We start from the raw sequence: 26,853 nt of genomic DNA on the forward strand, positions 1-26,853 counted from the left end.
AAAAGGGTGGGGTGGGAGGGGTCCGTTTTTTTTTTTCCTTGCTTTGCAGTACGCGCCAAAGGCGAATGAAATGTGATTACCCCATGTTCACTTCCATATTTTGACTATGAGCCACAGCGGATCGAGTCCACAAAATCCCGATTTATAAAATAGCAGGAACACAGGAACTTGCGTCATGGTAGTTTGCAGCTGCTAGAGGCACAGAAAACATCTGGTACAATACTGACAGAGAACGTCCTTGAAACAATTTTATTCTGCTGTGAATTGGAACTTATGATACACTCAATGACGGTGAGAAAGTATGACAGTACAAGGCAAACTTTGGAAACTCCAAGGGCTGTGGAATACAGGGAAGCTAAAAAATATGTATGTGGATGTCAGTACTTTAATGACAATGCTGGAAAAGAATGCAAACTCTAAAGGTGTTGGGCGATGAAAAAAAAAAAAAGAGCATCTTGCTTGAGCCCTCTTCAGGGCGTCTTCTGAGATCCCTTCTTGCCAATGAGGGACTTGTGGATGTGGGGGATGACACCACCCCCCGCAATGGTCGCCTTGATCAAGGAATCCAGCTCTTCGTCACCACGAATGGCCAGCTGCAGGTGGCGTGGCGTGATTCGTTTCACCTTCAAGTCCTTGCTGGCATTCCCTGCCAACTCCAAGACCTGCAAAAGCATGGCGGACCAAAATTTGTTCCCAAGCATTGACAAATAAACTTAGAAAATGGTGAAAAACTTGAGAAAGTAGACATACCTCAGCAGTAAGGTACTCCAAGATGGCTGCACTGTAGACAGCTGCAGTTGCACCCACGCGGCCATGGCTCGTAGTGCGGTTCTTCAAGTGTCGATGGATACGTCCCACAGGAAACTAGAAAACAACAACTTTCAGCCTTTCCACTCTGGTGAAGAAGGAAGAGCAGCAGAGCTGTACTATGTGCCGCAGTCACTCATAGATGGCGATAGCGGCCCAGAGGGTTGTGTCAATATTTGTCCACAGACACGAAACTGGGGACATTATTAGCCTTTACCAGCTCTGCTAAAAAAATGTTTCAGTCAAAAAAAAATGTTTTTTTTTTTTTTACTGAGACTTGAATATTATGTCACACTATGTTCTCAAGCTATCCTTGACCTTCAATATTACAAGACTGAAGCTTCTTCCAATCAGTGACAGCATGTAGCACATCAAATAACTGACAAGGGTAAAAAAGTTCTTGTTCATCACAATTTTTTTCTAGTTGAGTTGCTTACGATGGTTACTTGGACATAGCAGTACATAAACTTCAAGACACCCAAACTATACACAAACACAAATAAAAGCGAAACAAGCAAAACGTTCAAACCGAATAGTTTGAATGTTGCACCCTTTTTCAGGTGGAGTAAATTCGTGTAACGGCTCGCCCCAAATATTAAGCACATATTGATTGAGGACATATGCCCTCATATGCATAACTGCTCGTGCACCTACACAAGTGTGTGAGCAGGGCTGGAAACACACCTCCCTCAGAAGACTAACAAATGTTCTAAAAACTTGAAACCACATGTCAACACAGACACCTATTAATTATAGCTTTCATGCGCGACTTATCTCCGTTCATGGGTCTTCGAAACCCGTTCTAAAGCGGCGAAAAACAAACCGGAAGACAAAAAGGTCAGAGATCGCCACCAATGATGCTTTCGCATATGCCCGCACAGGCGCGCTGACTTCGGCAAAGGCAAACAGGCTCTAGAGACAAGGGGCATACAGCACGCTTGGTTAACATATTCTACAAGCGCAGCGGTCTTCGTTCCGCCAGACGACTAGGGCAACAAAGATGATGCAAAGGGAGCAGTTACTGCTAAATAAAGCGCAGAGGCGTAGCAACAGCAAGCCACAAAAGAAAAAGGCGGCAAAACCAGTGGACGAGGCATTGCGACTCCATACGAATTTTGTAATACAAGCCAAACCGCTCAGCCTGAAGATGAACGGAATATAAACAATCCAGAATGCACATCACTACTCAGATCTTACGGTCCCTTCGGTTTCGTAGCATCGAAACGCAGCGCTTCGATAGCTAGGGCAACCGCCAGACTACGGAAGCAATACAACCGAAATTCAGGGTTTCAGAGTCCCAGCTCAACGAACAAAACCCCAAGTTCGGCGGTGGAAATTTTTACGATAAGCCTAACCGACCGATCCGTTTGAGTGTTCGATTTTGCAGAGGTCCCAGAAGTTCGCGGTACTGAGGAGTATGAAGCGTCAAATGACCCCATTTTTGAAAAGTTACACGGAAATTACCTGCAATCCAGCTCTTGCCGACCGGGAGACGGCTTTCGCCTTTGCCTTTCCGGAGTCTTTCCCGGCTTTTCCACCAGCCTGGAAAACCGAACGAAATATCATAAAGTTGTTGATAGTTTACATAAATACTGTGCCACTTTACATTAATAAACATTCCTGGATCAAATATGATCAAAATTAACGTGAAATACGTCCGAATAAGCGCGGATTACTTGGATTTCTTACCATTCTTTTTGCACTGAACCTTACGCAGACAACAAATAATTCTCCCACCAACCAAAGTCCCGCAACAGCCCGCCAAAAACGTTCCCCAAACGACAAATACAAACCACACCCCACGTGACGAATGCCATCCAATGAAAACACACAAAGTGTACTAATGTTTTTCCGGGAATTTCGTAATAATTAATTTATTGTTTCTAGTAGAAGACACTTTCATACCATATAAAAATATATATTGTTGTTAATATTAGTTTAAAAAACTTAATTTTGATGTATCTCAATTTTCGTCACATATTGTGATGCGTTTTGAAACAACAATTATTTATCTGAAATGAATCTAATGAGTTTCAAAATACAGAGCATTAATAAATTTCAAAATTCATTGAACAATTAAATCTTTATAAAACGTTCACTGGTTACGGACCGGTGTCCACCAATCAGACCGCTTGTTCTCCGTCAGTGCCGATTGGCCGTATCGTTACTCGAAGTATGTAGGGGGGTTTGGCTCCGTTATGGAAGGAAATAAGGAAGAAAGCAAGCGCTGCATTGAACTAGCACAACTTTTTATCTCTCAGGGACAGAAAGAAAAAGCGCTCAAATTCCTGCACAAAGCAGAACACCTCTACCCGTCGAAGCTCGCAAAAGGTGAGTAGGTCATCGGTGAACGCGATTGAGAGATACACGTAAGCCTACGATTTGGCTGATCATAGACTCAGCTGTACATTGGATTTCCTGCGTAGCATTTGATCAGGCGCCGGATTGATCGCTTTTTCGGTTACGTCGGGAATCAGACCAGCTGTCCAAGTTTCCAGGAACACTCGAAACTACGTTGAAGCGATGGCACAGGAGCGCTTTGCTAGACTGTATCAAGTAGGCTTACGTCTGGGAATAACCTGCGTATGAACCTCTCCGAAGGGTGCGAGATCAGCGCACTACGTTAACAAGTGCATCTCTAGCTTGCTCTGTGGTAGACGTAATCTTCTGGTATGATTTCGGTATTTCTGATAGGTACACGGACCGATTTCAGGAATTATTTCTGTTTTTCGTCCTTTTTCTGGATAGATTCTTGTCGCGTTTCTAAGCAGCGACCTCGAATAACGTTGTTCTTTTTTCTTTTTCCTTCACTGGTGGTGACGTTTAAAAGGGCCGAGGACATCCTGTTGAGGGCTTAGTCGTACAATATCCTCGTTTAAACTGATTCCGAATGTACGCTGTATGATGTAACTTTATCTTCGATACACACAAGGCACCGAGCTAGCCTTTTCGTCTAAAGTACGTCGAACTACTGGAGTTTAGCAGTCTGATTGGATGGTCTGAGTTGGTTGACACGTTTGCAACCACCATTTTGTTCTTGGTACAAAACAATCGTTTCATCGCAACACCTCGCCCTGTCAAAAACAGATGTTTCTAATGTTTGTAATGTTTGTTTTCTTCGTCTGTATCCATGTATCAGATGACGGTGAAGATGGCAGAACAATGGACGGTTGTAAGGATATAAATATCGAAACGATTTTTTTTCTTTGGACATTAGGGGGCCTTGAAACTATATTGTGTTTGCATGTTATGCAAATAACACAAGTATACAAACTCGTGTATGACACAAGTATACTCCACTCACCCAGTAGCTTTTGTTATGGTGTAATTTCAAGGACCAGAAGCAGCTGATTTCTATTCTAAATAGCTGACATAGTTGGGAAGGATCACCCTAGGGTGGCAATGTTCTAGTGCAGCTGATGGATTAGGCAAGAGCACTGCTTGTGCAGTCAAGTCCGAGGCTCCATTACAATTCATGCCATGGTGGACATTCGGAAATAGCCAAACTACCTATCCCCAGAGAATAGCACTAACTCGGTGCATTGCCAACCCCAATGCGTGGCTATAATAAGCATTGGCAGCACATAGTCGGCACCAGACCATGCGCCCGCTTGTTCTGGCTGCAAATTGAGGTGAATGCTGCTAGTTTTTCTTAAATCTCTTCTGCAACAGATAGTTATCAAAATATGACAACCAACCAATCTCTAAATCAGGGGCCCAACAGATGGTGCATGGAGAGATAAACACATGCACCTTTCATAGGCTGTAGATGTCAAAGGCTTATTCTAAACTACATCCAAAAATAGCAACAAAAAAATTGTTCCACAGCTTTTTTGTTTTTTTAGCAGCAATGCCCTCTCAGAAATCTGTCCTGTGTCATTTCCTTTTGAAGGAGAAAACTCATCCTCGAAATGCCAAGCCTTTCCAAAGCTTTCGACCCTCTTGAACAGAAAAACAACGCCAAGAGCTGACAGTGCAGCTGGCAGACAGGAAGAAGAAATAATGTCATAATGTAGAATCGTCATGTGCAAAGTTCACACTTTGGCTAAAAAGCACCGTTATGTGAGGATCACTTGGATATGCTCTTTAAACGGGAAGCGCAATTTCCTCGTTGTATCCCCCATTCCTTGGAATAGTTTTATTTGAGAACACGCTACCGAAATAAAACTCTAATCGACAGGGGGATTAACCAAATGCAAGAAAGCAGTTGGTTACGTGGAAAAGCGTCGGCTCATAGTCAAAGAAAATATAAGCGCAAACTGAAAAAGTGATGATCCCGTCAGCACCTGCAACTCTGGTTGTACGCTTTAAGCCCTACCCCGAAGTCGCATCGTCTTTTAGGACATGTAGGAGACGTTTGTTTCCGTGGCTTCCTTTGGTTTTTGATGGGCGTTTTATTTCGGTAAAAAGATTGCAGCGTACTAACCGCGTGTCTGGAAAGAGCTGGGGATTTATTTGTTTGTTTAGTTATGTATTTATATACCTTGAGGACCCGTTTCTGGATATTACACATGGGAGGGTCTAAATAGGAATACAAAATTCTATAAAAAGACAACAAAAACAATAAGAACAAAGCACTTGCAGGCATACAATTGAGACAATAACAAAATTATTGTTCTTTTAATTTTAAGTCTCAAGAAGAAGAAGAAGAAACTGAGCATTTCTTGAAATTTAGCAGGATTAGTTTCTGGAACAAACTTATTTGGCAAGAGATTCCATTCCGCAGTTGCAAGCAGAAGTTGCGGTGAAAAAAAAAAAAAAAAAGATGAGGCACGAACCAATTTGATTTAGCATGCATTGTTGATTCTGGCGGAAACTCGGTCAGAGGGTGTCCAAAATGGCCGTTTTCATCTACGGGTTGTGGTAATATATCTTATGAAAAAGAAGTAGTCGCGAAAGCTTATGTTGTAAGAAAATGGAGGCATGCACGGCTGCAAAGTGATGTGAAGTGTATACTGTAAACAACTTAATTTTGCGAGGACCTAATTTTCACAAATCGCCTATAATTTGCGAAAAATATGCCCTGTGAACAATTCTGGTAGAATGTAAACACATTGGCATCTATATTGAGACCCAACCGCGTCGCGAAAATTAGAACTCGCAATTTATTTACAAGACTTTATCTTTGACCTAAATTGCTAATTATTGAGCCTGCAGAAAATAAGTTGTTTACAATATATAATAAAATACACAAAAAAAAAAAAAGTTGCTTAATGCTCTGTTTTGGATGCTCTCTACTTTGCGAAATGGACGCCAAAGAGATTGCCTTGCCATCGCTTTCGCGGGGGTCTTGGGGGAGGCCCGCTGCTGACTGGTTCGCCACCTTTGCAGACTTGATAGAGTACCTGCAGAAGCTGAATGGCGCGACGAGCTGCGACGGGGCCACTTCGGACGCCCGGTCCAAGTCTCGAAGCAACAGCCCCGGGTGTCCGCCCTCGCCCAGCCCGAGGCAGCGTGCCAGGGCGAAGGAGCGGGATGCCTCAGCCGAAAGGAGGGTGGCCGACTACACCAAGGAGCAGCTGGAGGCTGTCCGGAGGTAAAGGCCCGTGCCTCGCCTGTTTCCTTTCCTAGTCGTCTCGGTGGCTCTGAGGGAAAGTGCCGGCCTACGAATCCCAAGGTGGTGGATTCGAACCCTAGCCAAGGTGGTTGATGGAGGCTTATTACGGTGAAGGCGCTCTTTAATTGTATGTCAAAGTATCCGTGGGTGGTCGTGTCCACAGTGCTTTGTTGCTGTGGCGTGCCAGATGCTCTTCGTTGGTTTGGCACGTAAAACCGCTAAATTTGACTTAAGCTTTTATTTTTACTTCAATGCCTTTTGAAGCGAAGTTCCTTTAAGCCTAGAGCGTCGTAAAAAGTTATTACGATGACATGATAACACAGCCAAGTGTATTTACAAAAACACTTTGCCCTTTGCCGGCAATCGCTGACCTCTCGTTTTGTAGTCCCATGCTCTACCCCTGCACAAGCGGAACTGCTTGGATGAGTTTTGTTACACCTAATAATCGTGTTGCGGCAAAAAAGAATTATATTGTTGCCCCAATGTCGGCAGGGGTCCCATGATATTATGTTATTGCATCATGCACTTCTCCGCATAAAATTAGTGTGTGGACAGCCAAATGGCCTTCTAGTCTTAGGAATTCTTTGTGGCCAGACTTGTACCGTACGCATTACAAGTAATCAAATTACTTGTAATCGATTACTTTTCGGAGTAATTTTGTAATCAGTTGATTACTTTTATTAGGCAGTAATCACAAGAGTAATCTGATTACTTTTTAAAGTAATAAAATTACTTGTAACCGTTACAATTTGTCCACGGACCCCCCCCCCCCCCCCTCCCCCGGGCACACGCCTTTTTTTTATGAAATGACAAAAATAAAATATTTTTTTTTATCGAACGGAAACAAGAGATTTTTGCGGAGCTGTAGGAAACGAGGTCAATCTCTTTCTATGTAGAGTTTCTGTGGAATGTCTGTTTTTTTTTTTTTTTTCGAGCTGGGACTGGGAGTGGGAAGCCCCAGGGAAGCCACAGTGCGTGACAAAGGCCATTCAGGGCGAAGTTTGAGGAAGCAAAAGGTAGCTTTGTGAGTCCTTCGTTCAAACTAGCCCCCTCACGCACACACACACAGAAATAAAAAAAAATTACAAAAAACCTGCTTAGGGCACCTACTCGGCAGCCCGTAGGAGAACCAGAACCGAAGAATGCCTGAAGCGGATGCAAAATATAACAAAGGCAGTTGAAATATTTCCCCATTTCCCCTACGTGGTCTTTGTGACAAGCAATGTTTCGAGTTGAGAAGTGGTCGGGGCGATTTCTTCCGCTAATGGATACTGCACACGATCCGTTTGAAATCCTGAAGCTGCTGATCTTTTGTATGACATGCGAGCTCATCCACATGTGAATAATAAAATGAGCGACGCAAACTTTGAGCGACAACCCTTGCTCAAGCTTAACAAGATCTAGAACCCCCTCCGTCCCCCCCCCCCCCCCCCCCCCCCCCCACACACACACACACACACTGGCGAACGCCCAAATCATTAAACGTCTTCAAACGAATTCTATGCTTGTGTCCGCATTGTGAAGGTGCAACGACCACAAAGTGGGAGCCAGTTTTTCTTCTTCAATACTTGTGCAAATGTGAAATATAGGTTGGAAGCAGTTCATGGAAGCAGTTCATTGTTATGAGCGCTAAATATGTGTCTTCACACAATAAAGTAATCGGAAAAGTAACGATTACTTCTTTAAGTAATGTCCAATTACTTTTGCCGTCGAGTAATCAAGTAATCTAATCGAATACTTTTTAGCCAAGAGTAATAGTAATTGTAATCTATTACTTTTCTTTAGTAACGTGTACAAGACTGTTTGTGGCAGATCAGGAACTAGTGCAGTCCAGCTATACTCAATTGATCACCTTTTGATCACCTGATTTCTGGAGAGCGATGGATGTCTTGCACAGGGCCAAAGAGCAAGCCTCCACCTGCACTCATATAGGCATCCATACAGTAACTTATAAAGGTGTCTGAGCATTGGTGCAACCGCTTGACACTGCAGGCATGACTTGGGGCCAGTTTGGGTGTCTATTTATACGCACCATCAGGGAGTGTATTTGTGGATGTGTCGAGACGTTGCACATTGGTCTCAGTGAAGACGAGGTATTGGGGTTCACTAGCCTCACAAAGAAAGATGGATATCTGTACAATAGGACACGGGTTCACAATGAAAGATGGGTGTCTGTGCAATAGGAGGCAGGACGTACGTGTCTGTTAAAGAAAGACTGCCTTAAGGGTCGCATGATTTTTATCCTCACAGAACGAAACACTGCAAGGACTACTACGAGATCTTGGGCGTGACCAGGGAGGCCGACGAGGATCTGCTCAAGAAGCAATACCGCAAGTTGGCCCTCCAGGTCCATCCAGACAAGAACAAGGCTCCCGGTGCTGGAGACGCCTTCAAAGGTGGGCCCCCCCACCACCTGCAAACACGCGCGTCCAAAGTAACAGCCCATGTTGGTTACCAGAGATATTCCTCCATGGTTCGTCAAAACCCTATTCGTACTACCCGCCCTTCTAGCCACTTCAGTAGCTCCGAGGTAAAGGGCTATACTCTGTTTATTGCTAGCAGTGGAAGCTGGGTGCTCGATGGGCCAGCTAGCCTGGTGAACAGAGTCTGGCCTATAGCCGAAAATCCCGCAGTCTGGGAAAGGCCAAGTGTAGCATACATTGTGTAGTGTGTTGATTGTGATGCTTGCTAAAGATCCCTAGTTGATGAGATGAGCACTGCAGCGTCTCTTAAGTGTTGTTTGGTTTCAATGCAGCCATTGGCAATGCCTACGCCGTCCTTAGTGATCCGGAGAAGCGGAAACTCTACGACATCAATGGTAACAGGCCTCCGCAGCAACAGAGCTACGCCGGCGAGAGTTACGACTACAGTCGTGGTTTCGAAGGCAAGTCCAGTCAATGCCTCTCTTTGCGACGAATGATTGTTGACGCCCTAATAGCTTTGATCGGGTCCTGGCCTGGTTTTGAGCGGTGTCCTAAGGTGTTCGTCAGTTGGGCCTTAACTTAGTCTATTCGTTGCAGGTTTTTGCCACCTTTTTCAATAACAGCAAGCATCTCTTGCTACTTGAACCACCCTTTTCAGACCGAATGTTCTCGCTGCCACGAATGAGCCATGCTTGTCCACAGATGTGGTGTCCTTCTTTCTCTGAGAAAATCAGGCTTTTGATGTCTGCCAGTGTCTGTGAATCTGATCTTTCCTTTTAATCTGTACACTAGCAATTTCGTGACCCAGTTTTCTTGGCTTTCTGGAAGTATGAAATATGTACCCTGGTACGTTTGAGCTGGCTGTCTTAGCTAGGTTTACGTGCATTTGGACAAACCAAACTGCCACAATTATGTTGTTAAAGCGACAGCACTAAAGAGCAGATGGACAGCATTATGTCGTAGCTTTTCATGCCTCTGCAACCGGGTCATTTAATTGCCTCTGTAAGATTATTTAATCTACAGACCACAGTGAAATCTCTTTCATTTGAACCCCAAGAGACGAAGACATACATTTTACAAAGTTCTGGGCATGTACGAATAGTGGATTTGGAGCTTGCAGTGAATTTGAGGCAAATTTGTATTTGTATTTATTTGCTATATTATTTTGGGGTGGCAGGAACAAAAGTTGTATTAAAACGCCTGACTCAGGTCCCATACCCCATACAGGTTTCAGAGCAGCGCAGCTCTTACAACGAACACATAGCATATATACAAATGAAACACAAGAACATAACAAAAATAACAAGAAATATGTACATTTCTAACGCAATGAAATGTCTGGCAGAATTTGTTCACAAGACTTTATACATGCTCGAAAATATAATCCTTTATTCCCCTCTTCCCCTAAAAAGGGGTCAAAACCCCTTTATGGGGGTTTTGACCGAATATTTCCAAATAGAATAATGAATAATTTCTCTGAGCCTTTTGCTACTGCACCATACTTAACCGAAAATCCAGTTGCACTCGTTAAAGTTGTTTCGATGCTTGAATGAAAATCCAGCTGAAACCATGAAAGTTGTTCCCAAGCTTAAACGAAGACACAGCTGAACTTGCAAAAGTTATTCCCAAGCTTCCACTTGTCCATTTCTGACCAAAATTAATTTTTTATCTAACTCGCATATTTATGGACTCACTGGGGTGGCTCACTGAGGGTTGGAGTAGCGAAACTGAAAAAACCCTGTCCAGGACAGTGCGAGCTCCTGGGCCGATTTGCTCATGTTGCGGACGCGGCCGCGGCTGCGGCCAAGAGGGATTTTTTTGTCACGTCACTAACTCCATGGGGACAAGGAAGTACCTAGTGTACCTGCCTAATGGCGGAGAAATCCGTATCGCTTCAAGCACAAAAGCCTAATTTCACCCGCAGAAACTGACTGCAGGGACTTTCAACTGGAGTCCAATTGACCGCCCCTTTATACTGTTGGAGCGGCAGGTAAAGTTACGGCCAGGGAGGGTAAATATGAGCCAAAACAAATAAAAAACCACGTGAGATTATAGCGGTGGCAGTATATTTATATACCTGCGCCAACGCCGGCGGCTCGCACCTTCTGCTGTGGTCGAGAGGTTAGAGCGCCGGTACTTGACGTCGCGGCATAAAAGTCCTGGGTTCAAATCGCGCTCTTTTTTTTTCTTGTGTTTGACTGCACTCCCACTAAGACTGTAGACAAGGCCCTATGAGCTCTATAGAATCATTGGGCGGGTAGCTCTGACTCAGCAGTTCATTGTTCATGAACTCGGAGAGCGCATACATGTCTCTGGCTTTCTTTACCAACTTCCGCCAGACCTCCTGCATCTGCCGTACACTCCGCGTAAAGTTAACAATATCTTCCCATGCCCGCGCGGAAAGTTAACAATATCTTCCCATGCCCGTCTCTTCGTTCGCCAGGTAACTTTGCTGCTGAATGTCTCTAGAGTTTGTTGTTTCCGTTTTCCAACTGCTCTAATTCATTTCATTTGTTAATCCAAAGTCCTTTTAGGTGTTTGCGTTAGAAAGATGGTTTGCGATGTCGACGCTGATTCATCTTTGCATTCGGTTGTGATTGTCTGCTATTCTAACTAAAATTCAACAAGTAATGTATTACAAAACGATTGCCAAAGCAAAATGTAAAGAGTAAAAATATACCTTTTATCACATTCCATGCAAGTAAAAGTATGAACTCTTTGATTTCGGTTTTTCTAATTTCTCAGACGTTTGACTTGCTGCTTTGCCTGTACGATTTCGCTCAATCAATTCATCCACAGCTGCTAGTCTTTTTTTCTTTTTGCTTATTTCGTGAAAGTTTTTTTTTTAATTGTCACAACTGCAGTTTTTATTAGAACTAAATAGGTGTCTCCTGTTATTGAAAGGAGTCGTAGCAAGAGCGTTGTATATTTAAAAACACATACAGGTATAGTTGCTGGGGAAGGGATGCTCGTTTCGGCTCCGTTTGAGTGAAAGCCATACCGATGCTGTTACCTTGGTTTCCTTTTAATGAACATTATGAAGCGATTGTATTAGCGCATTAAATTGCCTTGATCTTCCTTTTTTCTTTCGTCCCGGTGTTTCAATTGAACAGGTTGAACTGACTGTAAAAACCGTGTAAGGCGCAGTAGTGCAAGTGGATGATTCGTAAAAAGGATCACAGTTAAAAATTGAGACACGCGTAACATACACACACACAAAAAGAGGAGTGCCTAGCGCGATTTGAACCTGGAACTTTCGCGCTGCGACAACAAGTGCCGGGGCTCTAACCTCTCGACCACAGCAGAAGACTTTTTTTTTCTTTAATGGACCACAGCAGAAGACACGAGCCGCCGGCACTGGCGGAGGTATATAAATATACTGCCACCGCTATAATCTCGCGTGGTTTTTTCTTTATCTTGGCTCATATTTACCCTCCCTGGCCGTAACTTTACCTGCCGCCCCTACAGTATAAAGGGGCGGTCAATAGGACTCCAGTTGAAAGTCCCTGCAGTCAGTTTCTGCGAGTGAAATTAGGCTTTTGTGCTTGAAGCGATACGGATTTCTTCGCCATTAGGCAGGGACGCTAGGTACTTCCTTGTCCCCATGGAGCTGGTCACGTGACGTAAAAATCCTTCTTGGCCGCAGCCGCGGCCTCAAGATGAGCAAACCAGCCCTGGCGGCAGTTTTTGACCTTGTACCAAACTTTGGCCAAAGTTTCGTGGCCAGTAGCGTAGTGGGGGACTCTGCCCAAATGTTTCACATTTAGAGTTTCATTTAAAAAGATTCTACTGTGGTGTCGCATCTTAGTTCTGCAAGTTCTTTTAGAGCGATAGCTATTATGGGCTCTTCCCACCACTGGAAATGACGTTCGTTGTTGTACTTGTTGATGTTGTTGATGATGTAGAGCATCTATCGCCAATGTTGCAAAATCCTTGAAAAAGATTGCCCACTGTGTGCTAAGCAGAGACATTGCCACTGAGCTACGCTACACCGTTAATAGCCCGCTCTATACTTTGAGTCTTTGTAGTACCCAATGCCCACTCTGGAAACACAAAATGCCATCGTAGCACTGTCAATGCCAAGAGTTCGTGCCAGGAGATGCGCATTCACGCACTCCTGAACAAAAAAGAAACAAAAGTGTTCGATACAAAATGGTCAGGTGTCTATTTTGATCGAAAGGCGACGCCGATGCCCAACGACTTTGCTGTGCCGTGTCGCAGCTATCGCTGTAACTGTACTGTAGATTAACATAAAACTGGTCATCTTATGCTTTTTAGAGCGCAGCTCTTAGGCGCCCGTTTCCGGGTTGAGCGGCGTCGCCGTCGGCGTAACCGCGCGGTGCCATTATGGGTAAATTTCCCCGCTAAATCTAGCGGAAAAATTTCACCGCTAAATCTAGCGGAAAAATTTCCCCACTAAATCTAGCGGAAAAATCTCCCCACTAAATCTAGCGGAAAAATAACCCCGCTAAATCTAGAGGAAAAGTTTCCCGCTATATTTAGGAGAAGAATTTCTCCGCTTAATTTAGCGGAAAAATTTCCCCACTAAATCTAGCGGAAAAATTTCCCCGCTAAATCTAGCGGAAAAATTTCGCCGCTGTATCTAGCAAAAAAATTTCCCCACTAAATCTAGCGGAAAAATAACCCTGCTAAATCTAGCGGAAAAATTTCCCTGCGAAATCTTGCGGACAAATTTCTCCGCTAAATCTAGCGGGAAAATTTCCCGGCTAATTGTAGCGGAAAAATTTCCCCGCTATATCTAGCGGAAAAATTTCCCCGCTATATTTAGGAGAAAAATTTCCCCGCTAAATCTAGCGAGAAAATTTTCCCTCTAAATTTAGCGGGAAAAGTTCCCCGCTAAACTTTCCCCGCTAAATCTAGCAGAAAAATTTCCCCACTAAATCTAGCGGAAAAATGTCCCCGCTAGATTTAGCGAAAAAATTTTCCCACCAAAATAGCGGAAACATTTCTCTGGGGGGTCACGTGGCCCCCCTCGTCGAGGTCACATGACCTCCACGAGGTCACGTAATTCCCGAGGTCACGTAACCCCCGAGGTCACGTGACACCCCCAGGTCACGTGACACCCTTCCTCTCCCGAGAACATGTGACCCTCAGTACCCTTCCCTCCTCCTCCTCAAGAGCTGCACTCTAATTCGGCGTTACAGGGAGTTTTAAACGGCTTTCATTTTTTTTCTTTTTTTTTATAGTAAAGATAGCGAGAACGATCTAAATTTTGAAATGGGTCCGAAAGCCTTATTGTTCCTAAAGCTTAATTTTATGTGCTGCACCTTTATTTTCTGATTTGAGAAATTTTAGAAAGCGAGCACACCTCGAGAGGTGCGCTCACTTCATGAGCAGATTCACAGTCTGTCTTTTCAGTTTCTAAAGCACCGTTTACATATATGCGACCGATTAAGACCGAGAGAGACCAGACCAGTTTTTAAGCCTCTTGCGACGTCTTACGACCAGATGCGCTGCAGCGGAGCTGGTCCTAAGACATCGCAAGAGGCTTGAAAACCGTACTGGTCTCTCTCGGTCTTACTCAGTCGCAAGAGTGTGAACGGGCCATAATATTGCAGAATCTGTGGATCAGCAATGTTTGCGCACATTTCCTTGATGCGTTCAGTCTTTTTCCTGGCTGCAGCTTCTGCTAAGATAGCATTTGTACAAGTTTCATCAAGCATACACAGTTGCAATCTGACCCTGCACTACAACAACAACTTTACACTGCCTGAATAAGTGGTCGTTTGGTACTTGTAGAGTGACCATTGATTTTGAATTGGCCGTGCTCTTCCACATTGCATCTTTCCAGCAAAAGTATTTTTGGTTAATGCCTTTTTTATGTCTTCTCTTCCATGTTTAGGGGATATCTCACCAGAGGAACTCTTCAACATGTTTTTCGGAAATGCCTTCTCAAGTGAGTGTCTTCATCTCCTGTCACCTTATTTACTTGTCAGTGCATTGGTTGCGCAACCTGCATGTCCTCGTCCCTCTATGTGGGACAGAGAGCCAATCACTGTGATTTATGGAAAGAGATCAGTGAATGGCACGAAACATATAATTTTCAGACCCAAAAACACCACTATCTGCCTCGGCATTGTAAATGCAATGATGGAAGTGCTGCTCCATTTGCGCCAAATTGCACCGCAAACGAAAGTCTGCTACATCGTGCACCAAAGTGCCATTTTTGCTAAAAATTGCATTACACCTGCGCCAAGATAGCCAAAATAACAAAACAAAAAAATCTTATTGGTCGACTAATTTTTAGAGTGGTAGGAGGGAAGGAAAATGGTACACATATGTATTTCAGAGCGTCTCTATTCACTGTATAGTTTTTTTTGTATTGGGTCAGAGTACAGTCGAAGGCTTAAACACATACTAAAAGCGCAAGTGACGGGTCATTTGCTCCACTTGATTTGTTTAGTCAATGAAAGACCATGCACAGGAAGATAGACGAAAGCCATAATGCCTCGCTTTGATGCTAATTGGTTCCATTGGCTCGTAGCAGCGGTTTGCTTTAGATTAATGTGAAACAAAGTATCGAGATTGCTCATCAACCGTGCTGGGCGGATTGATCGCCAGTATCGTCTAAATTTCCAGACGATGTCGGCGGCGTGAGGCACAAAAAGTTGTGAGAAAACATTGCCAAATTGTGGGGTGGCAGCTACTGTGATAAGACAAAACCGGGTTCTTGTACTCCTGATGAGATCACTTCATAGACTTATTGCTAAATGTCCAGAGCATCAAGGAGAATGCAGGGATTGGTGTTCCACGCACCGCACGTGCTGGTATCGGGAGTAGTAAATTTTCTAAAGCAAATGCCTAGAACAAATTGCATCTTTCATGCGAGTTTGTCAATGCTTTATTTTGGTTATTTACTTCAGATCTTTTATACGGGGAAGGCGTGCGCATGGGGTGCGTGCAACACCAATCCCTGCATTTCCCTTGATGCTTGGGTAATTTAGCAGTAGGTCTATTATCATGCCTGCCACATGCCTCCGTGCCACCTCTCACCAGCGCAAGCTTGTCGAGCTTCACCTCTTTGCACCAAAGTGCTGAATGCAGCATCTGTTCCAGTTCCTTTTTTTTGTTACATAGTACTGTGTTTTTTCCACTTGGAAGGGGGGGGGCAAAGTTGGGAGATCAATGTTTACGAAAACTTGATCACAGAACTGACGTCACACAGATACCGGAGCGCCGACCCATTTGCATCGCTGCTCTTCCTGACTGCGCGTCGTGCCTGCTGTTGAGAACTTTGCAGTGTGCACACGCGTCCTTTTAATGTGATAGCATTCTTTAGCTACTCCGCCGGATTTCTTGGACTCTCTGGCCTGCTAATGCGCAGTAGATATGCACAGTAGACCATTTCAGCTGACATTCTCACACTCCTTCACATTCACACCCTCTTTGAAGGACCTGATGACTGTGACGTCGTTCTAAAGGTCGTCCTTGAAGTCGTCATATTGGTGGTTGTAGAGGTCGTCCTCTAGTGCGTCGTCCTCGACATCATCCTAGACGTCATCCTTCAAGCCGTCCTAGAAGTCATCCCAGACGTTGACCTAGAGGTTGTCCTTAAGATTCTCCTCAAGATTGTTCTAGATGTTGTCCTTGAGGTCATCCTAGACATCATCTTTGATGTCCTCTAGGACCTTGTCCTTAATGTTGTCCTAGACGAATACAATAATGGTTTCTGCTGCAATTTCTTATCTGGTGGCTTGCTCGTTTGCTCGCTTCAACGCGATGCTCACCTGTCATATTGAAATGGCAATAGACGCTGCTCCGGCAGTTGTGATTTTACAATCTTCACTCATCGCTTGGGACAGCGGCTGAGTGGCCAAGCTCAAGTTCTCTGTAGCACGGGCAGTTCACGCGAATCTCAAGCACAACTCGCTGAAGCATCAACCACCCCCACACCCCTCTCATTTCTTGTGCTGCAGGCACATAGTTCTACGGAAATTTATGCATCATAGTTCACCTATGCACCGACCAAGTTCTAAAGCGATGGATTTAAAGAGCTCGTATCGCAGATAAGCCGTCGGTGGTGTGACGAGAAAATTCTGATTGGTTGATAAAGTCATGACGTCAACCGTGTGAGCTCGCGCATGTCTCACATAATTTCACTTTATAAAGTAATTCATCTGCCTTAAAAAAAAAAAAGTTTGAAGAATTTTAGGCGCGCATGATTCAAACCCACGACCCTTCGGCTGCGAGCCAGACATGCTACCGACTTGGCCGTGCTTTCACGGCTTGGGAACGAGCGGGGGTTTATATTGAGCTCCCATTATCCACTCTTAAAGGCGAAGCTTAAAGGCCCATTCACACTCTTGCAACTGAGTACAACCGAGAAAGACGAGACTTGCTGAAACCTCTTAAAATTTCGTAGGACAAGAGACCACAGTGGCACGCTGGCGCCATCTATGCGGTGACCCTGGAACTGCATTTCACAAGAGCGAAGGTTTTGCGGGATTTCCGAGGTCAAATGTGCTTAATATATATAAAAAAGGCTTGTTTACAACGTTGGCAAGTTTCTCGAGCCAAGAAAGAAAGGATAATGCGTGAAAGAAATAAAAAATATGCCGGGTCGCCAAGTTTACACTGCTACCCGATAGATGGTGCCAGTGTGTCCTCTCTCGTAAGAGGTTTCAAGGCACCCAGTTTTAAGGGGTCACAAGAGTGTGAACGGGCCTTAAGCGTCCACCGGTAATTTTGTCTTGATGGTAGGTTGATCTCCAATTTTTAAAATCTGTGCCGAGAAAATAAAATTGTGGGTCAATATTTGAATAAATGGTAGTCAAGGTTGGTCCCCAGGCAGCTGTCGATCGAAAGAACAGTTGACTTCACTCTGGATTTAGTGCCGCTAAGGAGCAGTGTCACTTGCACAAGTGTAGGTTTTCATAACATTTGGCAATTCATAATATTAGTCTTGAGTTTGGTAGGTTCATAAAACTTGGGGGGTGCATTTTTGTTCATAGACCAGCTGGTTTTTGCAGGAATTTTACAGAACTTATACATAGAGGCTAAATAAACTACCGGCTGTAAAAGTGCAAAGGGAGGGAAGTTCTATCCTAATTGGAGTGTTGCGCTATGATTCTTTTGTTATCAATTTTTTAGTACCTATTGTAAATGGAACCTTCTCTGACTAGAGCATTATTTCTAAAAAGAACACTCTGTTTTTTTCCTTTAGTGCCCTATCTATTCTTATTACAAAAGGTAATGAGTAATGTGCTCCAATGTTAAAAGAGGAACCTGGTCAATATGATAGATAAACTCATTTAGCGATGCAATTGCTTATTCGTTTTCAAGTGATGTGCTCACAGATGGCTGGCATCTGCTCCAAAAGGCTCAGTGGCTTCTCCAAACCAATGTTTTGCCTGCTACACGACCTGCTATGAAATGTCAAAGGCCGCTTCCATCACTGTAAATGATGTTTCACTACAAGTGCAAGCATAACAGAAGCTACAAGATTGAGCTTGGAGCTTTCAGCATTTCTGCCAACCACACGCGCTCCTGCAGTGCAAGCGCCGTTCACGACAATGCGCTCGTGCTTGTATCTTCATCTTTGCTTGCACATAAAGTGAAACTAAATGTAGGACAGAGGTGACGTAGACTGGTGTTTGACCTGAACCAACGATGCCATCATTTATGCAAGTCACCTTCAACCATCATTCTTATGGTCATGGCCACGATTCACAACAAGTGTTGTTTATGGCTAGCTGCCCCGTGCTGGGTTCAAAAACAAGTCAATTAAAAAAAATAATGATAATAATCCCTAGAGAAGGGAAAGCTGCTAACATTGTATTTGGGGGGTTGGAAGGAAAAAGTTTAAAATATTGGCTGTACCTCGCACCAAGCAGCTCTGGTGAATCTACCCTAACGACATTGACGAGCGCAAAACGCTCAGTGTTTTGAAGCTACCATTTTCTGACAGATGGCCCTTGCACTATTCACACGCCTGACCTTTCACGTTACCGTGATATCCTGAACGAACGGCTAATCTTTTTAAAGGAACAAATTGGGGGAAAAAAGGCCGTTGGGCAAATTTTCGAGATTCGCCCGCCTGCCTTTTTGAAAGAGTGTTTTACAGTCGCGAAGTCTGTTGCTTGCGGACACGCGATGAACACCGTCAAGCGGCATACAACTCAAACGCTTGTTCACTGAAAGCACGTTTTAAAACTGCTATGTTCCATTCGTTAGGCTTTCTGGCCTTTGCTGATTTGTAGATTTAAAGATGGATGGTGTAAAAAAAGAAGTCAACAAGAAAATAGAACAATCAACCAGGTTCAACCAGTGAGCAAGCCATGCAAGCGGGCGAAAGAAGCGAACTGACGAAGAAAGATGCTTGGGAGGCGGTAAAGCCGACGATCGCATGGGCAAATACTTTGGTGTCGAGCCAAGTTGGGTGCCTTGTCAATTACAAGGAGCAGGCTTTTGTGTAGCTTTCTTGTTTGGTGTATACATGCGTGCGACCAGAGACTTCTAAAAAGAAAGGTCTGCCTAGGTGTCCCCACTCCCAGTTCTTCAGAAGTGCTATTTTTGGAGGGTGGGGATATATTGGGATTTTCTTTGGCACAGATATTTTGACATAAAATGGGGGTGCATCAAAAGTTTGAGTCTGGGCATATGTTCAGGATACTACAGTAATGCGTGCTTGTGAATTTCACATCAAATTGGGAGTATGACGCCTAAATTTCGCGACTTGTTCGCATTTGAAATTGAAGCACACTTTATAAAGCTTGATTATAACATTCCAGGGTTCTGTTTAATTTTCAACTCCTCTAGCTTACAGAGGCACATACCTAAATTGAACATTTATGATTGACTAAGATGCGAGATAAATAGCGCCACATGTGCTGTTTGAATGTAATCGACACTGAGCGTTCAGTGTTTCAAGTTTGTGATTGCATAAGGTAATTACTGCCAGTGCATAGGGCTGTACATATCTTACTTTTCTCATGCATGAGCTCATCGTCGATATTAGTTTACTCCATCTTGGATACTTATCTTTGATACTTGCAACTCATCGAGTTGCAAGCTCGGTTTGCAGGCAGTCAGTGCTAGCGCATCATGACCGTTGCCACGACGAAGTTTTTCGAGTGTATGCTTCTTCGGAGAGCCAGTAGTAGTAGTATGCATCTTGGGGGGGGGAGGGGAGAGGGGGAGGGGAGGAGGAGAACCGTTCGGAGAGCCATCCACACTCTCGCTTATTCCATTGAACACATAAACTTCAGATCACGCACTGTGATTATCGGCTATATGTGCACCAACAGAAACACGAGAACAACAAACCGAGCTGCGAGAAAACCACGTGACACGTGCCAAGAACGGCGGGTAGAAATACGCCTCATTCTTTCATGCTTGTACCAAACACGAAAGATGGCGACCATATTCGAACTGCATTCAATTGCAACGTCACGGGAATATGATGAAAACTATCGAGTACAGTTGGGATCCCACCCAGGGCCCCTTTAGCAGTGATTTTCTGAGAAAGCTTTGTAATGTTGTAATGACACTGTATATTTTTTTTCCTTTCTTTTCCTTCCATTTTTGGTTTTAGGTAATGTATATGTGAGGAGGGGGACAAGATTTCAGCACCAAAGACAACAGCATGGGCATTCCACTGCAGAAGTCCACCCAGATGTAAGTCCGTCTTTGAATCTCGTTGGTTGCCCTTCACATCTTGCCCTCAAACGTCGCTCGACAATGAGCCTTTGATGGGCCGAGTGCAGCGATATAAATGGCGACCGCGTCAATCGCGTCTAAGGTTCCCTGTTTTCGGAAAATGCCAATAAACCCCAAAAATTAACCCGCGAGCCGATTTTACTAAAATCAGGGGACCGAAAAACCCCGCATTGGAGCTGCGTTCAAATAACCCAGGCTTCACGAGAAGGAAATCTTCATTTACAACTCTATTTTGCGCTTACCTGGAACACTGCCCCAACCATACTGTCCACAAAGCTCTCTCTTTCTTTCCAATTGTGCCGCGCCTCTTATATGTTCCTTTTTCTAATCAGTACGGGAACGTTTTTCAAGTATTTTGGGTCAAGCATGTGTTCCTCGGAGGTTGGAGAATCTCATGTCTGCGTCCTCTGTTTTCTTTACATATTCCGCGATAAACCCTGACTTTTTTTTTTGTCCGCCAAAAGTTTATATTAAAAATGCCGGATCAGATGAAAAATATAAAACCGGAAAAAAACACCCCCGAGTTTGCAGAAAAATAGACCCCCAAAACACGGAACTCTAGTTCCGCAGTGTCGTTTGCAATCGGACTGTCGATTAAAGCCGTCCGCCGAGCTTGGCGACTCGTTAAACGGTATTTTTGTATCGTCAAATTTGTTCGTTTCAGTGAAATCTTCCCACACAAGTGGTTTCCATGGTGCAACTCACTAATGATATAGTTTCATTCTTAAAATAGTACCATGGAACTTTTCTGCAGTAAGATAACTTATTTAGAAGGAAGTCTTCATATATTAGTATCTTTGCATTATCAAGACACTCAATGCCTTCACCAGCATTGCATGTGTATTTCAACTTTGCTCCACTATGTCCATATATTTATTGTACGATGGGCAGACAAGAAGAAGGCAACAATAGAACATACCAGTTTTTACAATGAGCAGGTTCTATGTATGCACGTGAACATGCGGAAGGATTCTTGTTTGGAATGTTACGGCAGGTGATAATAAAGGATGTTGTGATTCATATCTGGTTTGGTGCATCTATGGATCCTTCACACCTCCTTTTTGAGATATGTCAGTGAAAACAATGTTTCATATTTGATCTCAAATGCTTCTTTATGTTGTTGTATTTTGCTATTTAAAATTTTTGTTTTGATTTGTTTTTTGGAAAAAATTTATGTCCTAGCCTATTTGTTTGTGTTGCCTTTGCAGAGCAGCTACAGTGTGCTCCTGCAGATGATGCCGATCATTGTTCTCGTTGGGATGTCGCTCATGTCCAGTTTCCTGGTGTCGGATCCGCCGTACAGCCTCGTCAGGACCGCGTAAGTGCACCAACACTCGTTCCTCGCTTTCTTCGCTTTGCTGGTAGTTGCCTGTGAAAGGAAAGATTTTTTTTTTTTCTGTGGAAAACGATTACAGTATTATACAGATTTAGAGAATCACACTACAAATGCTTTGAGAAAAAACACATGCGTCTTGTTGCATGTCACACATCATGTCCTAAGTATCTTTGTATGTGCTGTCCACTACATGATTTGGCTTCGGTTGTTACTTGCCATGTGGGTGCAACTCACATATATACCGTATAAAGATTTGTTTAAGGTTTGCTACCTTTAGGGTCGAAGGCAGGTGATGTTAAACCCTTCCATGGTCCTTCCCCCCCTCCTCCTCCTCCTCCTTAAATCCGCCCCTGCCATACACAGTGTTGCCTCTTGTACTTTCCAAAACAGTCAAACACGGTGTTTTAGGGTTGCCGGCAACAATTTTTAAAAGGGTCTTATTTTTTATTTGGGAGATTTCTCAAAAATAAAAAGTCTGTTCAAAAGATAGTTTATAAAGTTGGAAAGCAATTTGTTGCACCCTTGTTTGCTGTCGTCTTTCTGTTACCGAAACAGACGTCACGAGATCAGAGTCGCTTGTCGAGCTTCCTAGATCTCATGGCACCTTCTCGTGGTGCGTCCGCTCGGTGGCACTCGCTGCGCTATCAGCCCCCCGAGCGCATATGGACAGGAGCAACAGAACAGGTGGAATGTTGGATGTGCAATGCCCGTGATGGAAAGTGATTCTATTGTGGTTTTTACCGTGAACATAAAGTTTGTGCAGAGAGAGTAGTTCGAAGATGATCACTCTCCATTGCCCGTACGAGTGGCAACCTTGGTGGCGCTAGGATCACTATCCGCCCATACCTGCTCTTGCGTGGAAAACGAAAAAGAATCATTTTTGAACGACGCTGTTCCATGGAGCTTGACAACTGATGGATTTGGGGAAGCTGAAGCATTTCTGTATTTGAGTAAAAACACTTAAATTGTCTTCATTTGGCCTTCAGGATCACGACTATCGGTATTATTTTTCAATTCGGTGCACGGAGGCTGCAGAAAATAGTCTTCAAAGTGCCGCCGCAGCACCTCCTTCCCAGAGCGCGACGTCATATTGGGAGTTTTCGGAATCTCTGCTCTTGCGCATCTTCAGTGCCTGTCAAAGCTATGCTTGCGCACTCTTGGTATTTTCAAAAAGGTCAGAAAAAGCTGATGCGACTGGTGTCAGTGCAGGGGAATATACTTGGCAAGCTTACAAATGCACGCACTGCCCGCACAAACATAGCGCTTTTTATGAGCCTTTTATGACGTAACAACTGGTTGGATGTTTTTTGTGTTTTCTCGCATTTAGGTACACCTTCGGGGAAAACAAATGTGATATGCAGATTCACGGGATAAAATACTCTTAAATTCACCTTTGTACTCTCTTTTCTCAAGAACTTCTTCAGCTTCCCTTGAAGAATGTTGGCCGAAACTGCAGTGGCTTGAAGGGCTCATTTCGTTTGATCCTTCCCTCCGCAGGAAGTACCAGTATGAACGCAAGACGCTCAATCTGGAGCTCTCCTACTTTGTGAAGGAGAACTTCATGCAGGAGCACAGAAGCAACATCTACCGGGTCGAAATGGAGGTGGAGTCGGACCACATAGCCAACCTCCGCAGCTCCTGCTTCCGGGAAAAGAACTACAGTGAGCGAGAATTCCTCATTGTCCGCGACGCATGCTTTGCTTTACTCGAACCACAGTGTCTGGACCGCGTCTTGGACTAGCCACGGGAGCCGGCATGTTTTGCTGTCGGATGTCGCGATTTCGGCGTTTGGTCTTGGCGATTCGGGCAAAAAAGTACGAGCAAACACGAGTGTCGCCGTCACCGCCGCTTCTCGTACCATACTCAAAATCTCGCACAGGTGCCGCGTCCGTCGAACATTTCTTATTGCCGAAAAACAGCCCGCAATATTTGGGCCCGCATGTCGAGGCCTTTTTGAGGATTTTATTTTAGGGAGATGGTAATCTCTGTGCCCAGAAACTGTTGCTCTCTTTCATAGATGTTCCAAGTCCTCGCCAGACGTGTCGCCAAAGCACGAGGCTATGAGCAGATCGAGCGTTTTTTGGATTGAGGTCCAAGAAACTGTCGGAACGAAAATGCTTTGCAAGTATAACCTGGTCGTCAAATCAGAAATGTTTGCACCACATTTATGTTTGTAGGTCTGTGTATGGGGGGGTGTTGTGTTAACCAAGCCTGAAGTGATACTCGTAAAGCAGTGGTTCTCAAATGGGCCTCGGTGGATCCTTTGAGGTCCCTGAAAGGCTTCTAGGGTCCTTGAAGCCTTAAATCATCAGTCAAACCAATCACTAAAGTTTTTTTAGTTTTTTTTTTTTTTTATTCAGGTTGGCTGTTTTACAAAGCTATATGGCCAAAACCATGTGCACTGAGTGAGCAGGGTTGATTAGTCTCTGCTTCAGGGCTGCAAAGTTGGTTTGCATGCACTCAGTTTCCTTCATTTACTCTTTTGTGATTGCAACCACTCAATACCGCCCCCTTCCCCCCGGCAGATAAGTTCCCCTATCAATTTGGCCGATCCAGATGGGGTCGCCGATGCGTGTGGCTGAAATCCACCGTTGTAAAGCATGTGCACTCTTGTCTGTTCATTCTGCAGAAAAATGCGTGCTGAGGTGCACACAAAGGGTTGGTGACCGCACAAGGTGTCTTGCACACTGCCAAAGTTGTACTTGACAGATTTCACGACTAAGCGATACAAGCCCATTTGTGTTCCAGACACTTCACAAACGCCCGCCTGCCAAAGCATCGTCTCTGGCACCGCGCACAATCTTGTCTCTGCACACTGTCGCCATGAAACATGGGGTTATCCTAATAACAACATAAGTACCGAAACATCTCTTCCCCAATAAACTCGGCAACCCAGACACGTAAAAGCCGTCCGCTTATCTCGGCCATCTGCCACTTTTGAGAAGCGGCAGGCAAGCTTGCTACTTAAGAGTCATTGCTTGCCTCCTGTGTGTATGTTCTCAACTACACTCGTGGCTGTGACTTTGACAACACTGTGAAGAACGGCTTGGGAGGTGGAGTGTTATTTTTTTGGCGCAGAAGGCATCCAAATGGAAGCAAAATGGAGGTTCGTATAACCATCACCACAGCCATACTGTGCCGACGTAAGCGACGCGGAAGTGACGTCGTTGGCTGAATTTGGAGGTGCCACATGGTCACGTGGTTGGTGTCACTGTGGCTCTCGTTGTCACACAACTGGTGCCCCCATGGGTCACATGACATTCGTCGGGCACGCCAGGTCATCACTGAACTCGCATCTGAAGTAGTGGTGTCAATAACGTCTTTGGATCTAGTAATGTTTAGTGTCGTGGCGTAACGTGACCACGTCGGGTGACGTCGGGTAACACGTATATGGGGTGTTTGATCGACAGATCAAAGGGGCGTTTTAATTTTTCGCGAAACGGGAGGGCGCACTCTTTGCCGGCACTGAAGACGGGACGGCTTTGGCGTTTTGTCTTTTCAGAAGAGTCGCTGCTCTGGCGAGCCAAGAGCCTGCGCGACGCCAGCTTGGAAGAGCGTGCCCAGAGCTACCACATGCCCTCTTGCGACAAGCTGACCCAGCTGTCCCGGATACGTGCCTGATGACAGCTGAAATACAGTCACCTTCTCGTTGGTTGCGTTGCGGTCTCCGCCCCTCCCCCTCGTGTAAATAAGCACCCGTTTTGCTCGTCAGTCTTTTTCTTTTTTTTTTCTTAGAAATGGATTTTCACAGGAGGATGATTGTGGAAAACTGCTTGTACATTATTATACATAAATATAAAAAGGAAAAAAAAAAAAAAAAGAACTCTCAAAGACAAAAGACACTTGAGGTTGTCTCTTTCTGTGGAGGGGTGGGGGTGCAACTGTTGGCGATTCCCGCTTTGAAGGGGTTTCACACCTTTATCGGTGCAACGGTTGCTTTATGACACCTCGCCGTTTGTACGCCCGTTAACTTGCCGAGGGAATCTTGTGGGATGTCACTGAGCATCACACTTTTCTATAGGTTTTTGCTTAAAATAATGTAATACTACGATTTCCTTGATGCAAAGCAGACTTTTGCCTTGTGAGGAGCACATTCGCTCCAGCGAAGGTGTGAAATTTCTGCACGTGGCGTCGACGGTGGGGGAACTGAGAACCGCACACGTTGTTCGTTGTTGGAAACATCAGCCGGCGTGAAACCGACGGCGCGAAGCGAGGGCTACGGCCACGCTGTCCTCGACCACGTTTTAGATGGGCATCAATTTCGCGTTCTGTAGTTTTGGTAGACACATGCACTGCTGGCCCTATCGTTTTTTTCTACATCTCGGCGCAAAGCCCCGCAGACGATGTCGAAGAGCATGTTGTGTAAATAGGTTTGAAGGCTAACTTAAGGAGAGAACCACGATGAAGCTAAATGTGTTCATTTGGTTTTGACATTTAACCCTTGTTCGGGGGTACCGTGTCTTTCTTTTTGTTTTTGAGCATTTTCTTCTTGCGTGTGCTGGCTTGCACGAAGTGAAATAATATATAAATTGTTTTTTTTGGGGGGGAGAGATTCTTTTATATTTTCTAGGTGATTGGAATAAAATTTGTGTGAAAGGCAACATGTGAACTGCTAATTCGTGCAAACGCATGGATTAAATAAAAGTTCTATTATGCATTATACTTCTGTTACGCTGGAGGTTTGGTGCATCAGTAGATTTGGCGAAATGACAACTGTACTCCAGTTATCGGTAGTAGCGTAGCCAGGATTTTTTTTTGCATCTGTTTGTATGGGGTTGGCTGGATCTGGGGGGGAGGGGGGGAAGGGAGGGAGGCAGGCAGGCACGTAGCCAGGATTTTGTTTCGGGGGAGGGGGGGGGGGGGGGGCGCCCATGGCAAAATGCTGTATGAGGGGGAGGGGGAGAGGAGGTCCCAGCAAAATAGAAGATTTTGGGGGAACCCGGGCCCCCCCCCCCCCCCCCCCTGCCTACGTGCCTGGAGGGAGAGAGGCAGGGAAGGAGGAGGAGGAGGCTGAATCCCCATAGGCCTCCCCCCTGGCTACGCCACTGTTT

The 26,853-nt window shown here is 44.7% G+C and overlaps 2 protein-coding genes across 3 annotated transcripts; one reads left to right on the forward strand and one right to left on the reverse strand.

Annotated features, from left to right (window-relative positions):
- Positions 1 to 235: 235 nt before the first annotated feature.
- LOC121837043 (histone H2A.V) lies at positions 236 to 2,640 on the reverse strand. 2 transcript variants are annotated; one of them, XM_042292362.1, is made up of 4 exons: positions 2,497 to 2,640; positions 2,272 to 2,349; positions 751 to 864; positions 236 to 662 (listed from the first exon to the last, which is right to left on the reverse strand). In XM_042292362.1, the coding sequence occupies exons 1-4, from the start codon at positions 2,497 to 2,499 to the stop codon at positions 471 to 473; spliced, it is 387 nt and encodes a 128-aa protein (XP_042148296.1). In that variant the 5' UTR covers positions 2,500 to 2,640; the 3' UTR covers positions 236 to 470. The 2 variants fall into 2 exon arrangements, with proteins under 2 accessions (XP_042148296.1, XP_042148295.1); XM_042292361.1 differs by lacking the exon at positions 2,497 to 2,640 and having other exon boundaries at positions 2,272 to 2,388.
- Positions 2,641 to 2,910: 270 nt separating this feature from the next.
- On the forward strand, positions 2,911 to 26,464 carry LOC8050455 (dnaJ homolog subfamily B member 14). Its single transcript, XM_029974381.3, has 9 exons — positions 2,911 to 3,138; positions 6,139 to 6,343; positions 8,615 to 8,760; positions 9,120 to 9,248; positions 14,651 to 14,704; positions 20,342 to 20,424; positions 21,675 to 21,784; positions 23,300 to 23,463; positions 25,305 to 26,464. The coding sequence occupies exons 1-9, from the start codon at positions 3,006 to 3,008 to the stop codon at positions 25,421 to 25,423; spliced, it is 1,143 nt and encodes a 380-aa protein (XP_029830241.1). The 5' UTR covers positions 2,911 to 3,005; the 3' UTR covers positions 25,424 to 26,464.
- Positions 26,465 to 26,853: the final 389 nt, after the last annotated feature.

The sequence above is a fragment of the Ixodes scapularis genome, unplaced genomic scaffold (genome assembly GCF_016920785.2).
Source record: "Ixodes scapularis isolate PalLabHiFi unplaced genomic scaffold, ASM1692078v2 PGA_scaffold3__209_contigs__length_174095766, whole genome shotgun sequence".
Lineage (NCBI taxonomy): Eukaryota > Metazoa > Arthropoda > Arachnida > Ixodida > Ixodidae > Ixodes > Ixodes scapularis.

Bases quoted from the DNA above. Each gene is read 5' to 3' on its own strand.
- LOC121837043 (XM_042292361.1), bottom strand. From the start codon at position 2,373: ATGATATTTCGTTCGGTTTTCCAGGCTGGTGGAAAAGCCGGGAAAGAC. The intron at 865-2,271 runs GTAATTTCCGTG...GTTGTTTTCTAG, and splicing joins CGGCAAGAGCTGGATTGCAG to TTTCCTGTGGGACGTATCCA. The intron at 663-750 runs GTATGTCTACTT...ATGCTTTTGCAG, and splicing joins TGGAGTACCTTACTGCTGAG to GTCTTGGAGTTGGCAGGGAA.
- LOC8050455 (XM_029974381.3), top strand. From the start codon at position 3,006: ATGGAAGGAAATAAGGAAGAAAGCAAGCGCTGCATTGAACTAGCACAA. The intron at 3,139-6,138 runs GTGAGTAGGTCA...CCACCTTTGCAG, and splicing joins CCCGTCGAAGCTCGCAAAAG to ACTTGATAGAGTACCTGCAG. The intron at 6,344-8,614 runs GTAAAGGCCCGT...TTATCCTCACAG, and splicing joins CAGCTGGAGGCTGTCCGGAG to AACGAAACACTGCAAGGACT.